This window comes from Helianthus annuus, chromosome 7 (assembly GCF_002127325.2).
Source record: "Helianthus annuus cultivar XRQ/B chromosome 7, HanXRQr2.0-SUNRISE, whole genome shotgun sequence".
Classification (NCBI taxonomy): Eukaryota; Viridiplantae; Streptophyta; class Magnoliopsida; order Asterales; family Asteraceae; genus Helianthus; species Helianthus annuus.
In genome coordinates, this window is record NC_035439.2 from 83,816,864 (window position 1) to 83,824,284 (window position 7,421).

Sequence of the window (7,421 nt, forward strand, 5' to 3'; positions counted from 1 at the left end):
TTTTTGTAATAAAAATATTTGATCCTTATGATACTGTGCAGTGTGAAACTAATGAATCTGATGAAAGTGAACGATTGGAAAAGTTAATAGAAAGTGATTACTTGTATGCATTTAAATTGAACGAATGGCTTAGAGAACTGATTTGCACTTCCAAAGAAACAGAGGAAAAGATTGGCTATAAGCATGTGATCCAAATTGATTTTTTGAATTTTGAGTGATGAGATGAATGTTTACAAGTGGGTGCAAATTAGTTGCTCATTTTAGATTAGTAGATTGGTATGCTAATCGTCTATTAGTGTAATATTTGTGTTTAACTTCAAGGTTATTGTAGGTCGATAAAAAGATGGGAGATTGGGTGTTAAATCAAAACTTATTTTAGGTCGATTAAAGATGGGAGATTGGGTGTTAAATCAAAACTTATTTTAGGTCGATTAAAGATGGGAGATTGGGTGTTAAATCAAATACTTAATCAGTTAGCTATTAATAAAAATGATAAATATTAATTATGTATTAGTTATAAGTTCATTAAGGATTGGTCGATAAAAATATGTAATTGATTTTAAGGATTGGATAAATATGTAATTAATGATCTTAGGAATGGGATATGTGTAAATCACCCTTTAATTTAATGGAACCCACATTAGTAGAGAGTAATCAAAAGATGAAAACTTGTAGGGATCGTAGAGAGTAATGTAACGTTTTCAAAAGATGAAAACTCGTAGGGATCAACTTTAGGTAGTTTTTTTATCTGTAAAGATCAACGTATTTTATATTAGGTATTTTTAAATTTCTAATGACGATGTTCTTTTATTATTGTATCGTACTTTTATTATGTGATGAGCTTTACCCGATCCAAACTGTCGAACTGACCCGAAATTTATTATGTCGGTCATATGAAATTGGAGCATGTAGAAAAGTGAACCCAGTGGAAAAAATTTCTAGATCCGCCAGTGGCTAAATAACCTCCAAACAAATATCTATCTCTTTGGCCGCCATCGTTGACCATTGATATTCGAAATTTAACTTTAAATTTCCAATTGTTGCTTTCTTCATGTTTCATATTTGTATATACTCCACTAAAATAATCTAAAAGAATAGTTTATGATTTGTTTATAAAATAGAACAAAAACGACGTGATAATAATTTGTTCATAAAATACGATACTCCATGATTGTCATATACTTTTTCTCTATTAAATTTTATGTCTTACATAATTCTGATGTGTTTAATTTTAAGGGGTCAACGGTTTTTTGTCGTTTCGCTAGCAGTGTGTACTTAGTACCCATGGTGCATATCTAGGGTAGCAGATTCTGAGCCATCATCAAGATTATCTAATCTACGGCTGTGATTAATCTCCAAACAGATATGTATCTGTTGGCAGCCACCGTTGACCATGGACATTGACATTCGAAATTGAATTTTAAAGTTCCCTATAGCCGCCGTCTTCATGTTGTATAGTTAGATTTAGGGAATATATTTATACGATCCAACTATAGCAATGGCCTAATGGGAACCAAAAAAAATAAAGAACAAGAAGATGAGTTCATGGAAATTACCAATATATTTAAATAGCATAAAAATAGCATGAGGGAAATATAGGTAGGCAGTTACCTATATGTTTTAAGGAGGTTGAAACCCGCACAAGATTAAAATCACGTATGAAGTATACGTGAGAGTACAATGACATATTTTAATTAGAGTTAATTAATGTTTTCGTCCATGTGTTTTTTTAAAAATCACTATTTCAGTCTATTAGTTTAAAAATTACGATTTCAGTCCCTGTGGTTTCACTTTAATAACCATTTCAGTCTATGTGGTTTCACTTTTGTAACCATTTCAATCCATTATTATGTTAAGTACAGGGAGGGACTGAAGAACTAATCAGTAAACCAAAATTAATCAAATTAAACATAACATATGCCTTGTAATTTTAGAGAAGTTAGTTAAAAATTTAGATGTAAATTGTCGATTTCGTCGCAACACGCGTGTTTCTCACTAATTAAAAAAATATTGAAGTATATTATATAATGTTTATCATAAGGGTTTCCCTGTTTATCATAAGGGTTTCTCGTGCGTTGCAGCCGTGAAGCGCGAATGCTTTTATATATGCTCACAAAACGTATATACAATTTTTTAACGTTTTCATATTTGAATTATGTTTTCGACCCATATTATCGACTTTGCTGTAACGTGCGGATTCCCCACTACTAACTTATTAAAACCTAACATATTAAAGTAAACGTTTTATTTAAATATAGAATAGAAGCGATGTGATACTAAATGATTCGAAAAAATATGATATTATATAACTACTAAATATATATAGGTTTTCTATATAATAATTAGTTATTTGTTATTAGATAGCGATGTGATACTAAATGATTCGAAAAAATATGATATTATATAACTACTAAATATATATAGTTTTTCTATATAATAATTTGTTATTTGTTATTAGATAATTCTGAAGTTTCTTTCTTAAGGAGTCAACGGGTTTTTGTCGTTTCCTTTGCAAGTGTATTTGCTACTCATGCTGCATACTTATGATAAAATAGACAAAATTCTGAGCCATCAATATTATCTAATCTACGGCTGTGATTGGTCATTGTGAACTTTGCTAAATTATAACCTGCAAACAGATATTTATCTGTTGCGCAGCCACGTTGACAATGGACAATTGACATTCTAAATTTGTATATAAACACCCATTATTGAAAGGGGAACCAAACAAAAAAAAACACAAACAACAATAAGATGAGCTTAAAACAAGTGGAAAAAAGTTGGTTCACATGGCTGCTGGCCAGTCTGATGGTAGTGGTTCTGTTGTTATCCATGACAGAGCCAGTTGCATCACAGTCCAGAAATAGAAATAGCACTCTAATGAGATATTATTGTAGTATGTACAAAGGTCTAAGCCCGACTTATTTCTTGAGCAACCTCAACACCACCCTTTCTAGTCTCCGTCAGCAACTATCGGTCAATGGTGTGCGCTATGCGGATGCACGCACTTTGCTCAATGGTGAGTCTGTGTGGGGCCTTGCTTCTTGTCGCGGTTACGTCTCTACTGCTAATTGTGTTGCTTGTTTCAACTATGCTGTTGCTCAGCTAAAAGTATGTGGGCTTGGCAATGGAGCTCAGGCTTATTACAATGACTGTGATGTCAGGTGACTTAAATTATTTAATGTTTCTTACCAATAGTATTGGATGTAGTTTGGTTAGCTAATTTTTCTATTGTCCATCAAATTTTTCACCCTACTCCCCTTCTGAAAACATGAAACTAATATCATTAATAGTATTGGATGTAGTTTGGTTAGCTAATGGAATACTTTTTGTGTTGTCGTATGAAAATGAGGGAATATTAGTTATCTTGCCTGACAACGATGAGAGAAGTATATTTTAGCATAACCTTTTTGTTTTGAAAAGTACTAGTTTTTAAGATATTTAAAAAAACATTATTACCCAATGTATTGAAATTCAACTTAAAAAATTTTATGTTTCAACTTTCAAGAAGTAATTAATATCAATATAAATTTCATATGACTAGAAGTCTAGAATAGTCTATGTCTCGTATAGTCTTCCTTCAAAAAATGGAAAAATTAATAAATGATTGATTTGTTACATTGTAAAGTTATTTTTGGAGAGGGGCCTTGCTTGAAGCTATCCAGATAAATAAAAGCAGACTCATCCTAGTTGATTTTTTTTCAGCAATAATTATGGTGGTCCTATATTTGTCTATTGACTAACGTTTGTCAATGACTTAAATTTTATCTTTGTATAGTGTCTTATAAAACATTTATATGCTAGACTAACAAGTAATATTATAGCTTAATAACACAACTAGAAAACTGGGAATTACTATAGAAACAAGTTACAAAATTAGTGACCAAAATCATAATCGTAGCAAATTTAACGACCGAAATCATTTTGCTGTTGCAAATATTGTGACTGCCTACTGCCTGCCTTGTGTCCGAGCTAGTATGATAATAGTTAGTGGTTGATGCAGGTATGAGAATAATAACTTTTATGCCGACGCTAATATCCGGGCTGGTGTGGTAATATGTGGCAATACGGCATCACCACAATCTGCAAACTTTAAGAAAACAGTACAACGTTTGATGTCCGATCTTCAAACCGCTGCTCCAAAAGCATCAGATTATTATGCCGCTTCAACAAGACGGGTAATTAACGGTAACGGTACTGTGTATGCCATTGCACAATGTAATCTAAACTTAAGCCAAAGCGTGTGTCAAGAATGCTTAAATTCCCGATACAGTTCTTTAGATGCTTGCCTTCCTGGCACAAATGGGAGGGCTGTTGACAATGGATGTTTTATGAGGTATTCCAGTACTCCGTTTTTTGGACTAAACCAGACTACTGATCTCACTCCTTTCCTTGGGGATGGTGAGGGCTCTACTCTTAGTTTAATTTTTTTTACGGCAGTTAGTAACTAAAGTTCACTAGATGCACAGAGACATGCACATACATATAATAAAATAAGAAGAGAAATAAGATAGTTATATATAAAAATAGCAGATAACAAAAAAAATAAAGTTAATAATAATACTAATATGTTAAAGAAAAAACTAATGATAATTGCGATTTTCGGACGAAATTTTAAAATGTTCTAGCTAAAAGTTAAAAGTTTTGTCCAAAATTTGTAGTAAGGGGGGACGGGGCACCCATGCGGGTTGGTTGTTAGGGTTCGAACCCACGTGGTAAGACCGCCGCCACCCCCACCGATAGGCCAGTCGGGTTACTCGTCCGAGTATGATTTGCCGCTAGGGAAGGGGTTGGGATGTTGGAGGGTTTAGGGTGTGTGACATTGGTCGGTGGAGTAAAAGAGTTGGGTCCATAGTTCTAGGGTACTTGGGAGTAGGCGCCGTGAGTATTTTGTGGTTCTTGGGTAGTTACATCATGGTAGCGCGGGATTGGTCGGGGCTATTTCCCTAGAGTGCCCCTTCCCCCCTAATCCTCCGAGTAGAAATTGAATCTGTTTTTTTTTTCTTTTAAAAAAAACATTTTATTGGAAATACCAACCACTTTTGGACGAAAATAGATTGGTGGGAATTTGGCCATTTTGTCTGATTTTTTTTTTTTTTTGAAAGATTTTTCATCGGAAAATTTGCCCTTTTCTAGTAAAGATGAAACACGTTTTTGTAGATAATTACTCTAGTTTAGCACTTACGATTGAATATATTAATTACAGGAGATTCAAGTAAGAAAATATCCATAATTGGGGGTGTTGTTGGAGGCGTATGCTTTCTGTTGCTAGTACTTGCATTTTCTTTATGGCGTCTCCGATCAAAAAATGCTATTAGTAGCCATCAAGGTGCATATTTTTTCGAACTTACGTCGATCTAACATATTGTTTGCTCTCAAAAACTTATTTACAACCTCCTAGCTAGCTGGTTTTCATGTTAATTTATATCTTCAATCCTTAGACAAATCAACTGGATCAACGGAAATGCTTCATGGTCCCAGAAAATATAGCTATGGTGATTTAAAAATAGCCACAGATAATTTCAGTGATGAGCACAAACTTGGAGGAGGGGTGTTCGGTGAAGTATATAAGGTACTACTGATTTTATACAGTGACTTAGTTACATTTTTTTAAAAGATAAAAGACATTATATTATAAATATATACTAAACATTAGGTAGTTAATCCATTACAGATATTTGACAGTATGCTTATTTTACAACAGTTCTCTGTTTAAACTAGTAAGTTGGTATGATGCAGGGCACTCTCAAGGATGGGAATACGGTTGCAGTTAAGAAAACAGCAATGGCCTCTATTTCAGGAAAGATGCAAGAACTTAAGATTATAAGTAATGTTCACCACCGACATCTTGTACGCCTTCTAGGATATTGTAACAAAGGGCCATTTTTATTTCTGGTACATGAGTACATGGACAATGGTAGTCTTGATCAATTCCTCTATGGTGAGTTATACTTGTTATTTTTAACTCTTAAAACATTTGTTCTTTTATCTAACAAACTTACTTCGTATTGAAGGTGACAAATCAATGAACCTAAATTGGAGACAAAGGTTTGAAATAATCTATGGGACAGCGCGGGGTCTTGCATATCTACATGAGCAATACCACATTACCATCATTCATAGGAATATAAAAACGAGCAACATTCTACTTGATAACGAATTTCAGCCCAAAATTGCTGATTTTGGGATGATAAGGCTACTTCCAGAAGATAAGACTCATCTGAGCACCAAGGTGGCAGGATCCATGTATGTTAAATTAATAATTATGATACATTTAGCCACAACAAGAGAAGAAAACTCTTAAATGAATCAAAGAAGACACTTATATAACGGAATCAAACTCTCTTTCTCTCTTATCAATGATGAAAAGATTTGTTTGTTACTAATCAACATGCTAGTCAACCCCTGGGATTACAAACTACTCAATAACTACACCTAACAACATATAAACTGGAATTTACTCTTTTTATCAGTGTCCCGATTTTTAAGGAACCCTAACAATCATTGTTAATGTTACCAGGAATAGTGGTTACGTTGCACCAGAATACGCTGTTCATGGGCAATTATCTGAGAAGGTGGATACATACAGCTTTGGTATTGTGGTCCTTGAAATTATTAGCGGGAAAAGGTGTGACTATGTCATAGATGATGAAGCAGTTGGCCAAAGTCTCCTTGATTACGTAAGCATCTTTAAGATATTGACCAACTCTTCTAAACAAGTATATTTTGTTTAATGTTTTTCTCTGTGACTAATTGGTAGTTAGTTCTCATTACTTTTTATTCATTTGTGGCATTTTATAGGCATGGGATCTGTATGATAGAGGCACACATTTGAATCTTGTGGATAGAAGACTAGACCCTACTGAATATGCAAAAGATGATACGAAGAAGATCATAGAGATAGCATTGATGTGCACTCAGTCACCGATTTCCGCAAGGCCTACAATGTCTGAAGTTGTGACACTATTAAGTGACAAATCACTAGATGAAATGTCACCAATAAGGCCTACCAGTCACGAAGATGGCATAAATATTAAAGTTGACACTTCCTCCAACATTCAACTTTCTGGACGTTAAAGTACCTTGTACTTCATATGAGTCAGATTACATGTTATATATGTGTAATAAGATTATCTCAAAGTGTTTGTACCTATGTTTTCTCATTTGATTGTATCCCCTAACTCTTGATAATACATTGTAGCTATTTGTGGCTCTAGAAAACCGAGGTCTGTGGAGGGAAATTAAAATCCGTGTCGGGTTGGTCAACCCGATCCATATAGTTTTTATTCAGTTCAACCCGATCCATACAGTTTTTATTCAGTTCGGAGGTTTCCTATTTTTTAGCAAGTGGTTATGTCTGTTGTAACGGAAATGTATGAAGATTGAAAGAATGGTTCAATAAAGTTAGTTAGGATCCGATT

The 7,421-nt window shown here is 33.9% G+C and overlaps 1 protein-coding gene across 1 annotated transcript; it reads left to right on the forward strand.

The window, feature by feature from the left end:
- The first annotated feature begins 2,742 nt into the window (after positions 1–2,742).
- LOC110900104 (cold-responsive protein kinase 1) lies at positions 2,743–7,216 on the forward strand. The gene is made up of 8 exons (XM_022147007.2): positions 2,743–3,164; positions 4,004–4,401; positions 5,207–5,329; positions 5,442–5,572; positions 5,740–5,941; positions 6,015–6,246; positions 6,521–6,680; positions 6,802–7,216. The coding sequence occupies exons 1-8, from the start codon at positions 2,755–2,757 to the stop codon at positions 7,075–7,077; spliced, it is 1,932 nt and encodes a 643-aa protein (XP_022002699.1). The 5' UTR covers positions 2,743–2,754; the 3' UTR covers positions 7,078–7,216.
- Positions 7,217–7,421: the final 205 nt, after the last annotated feature.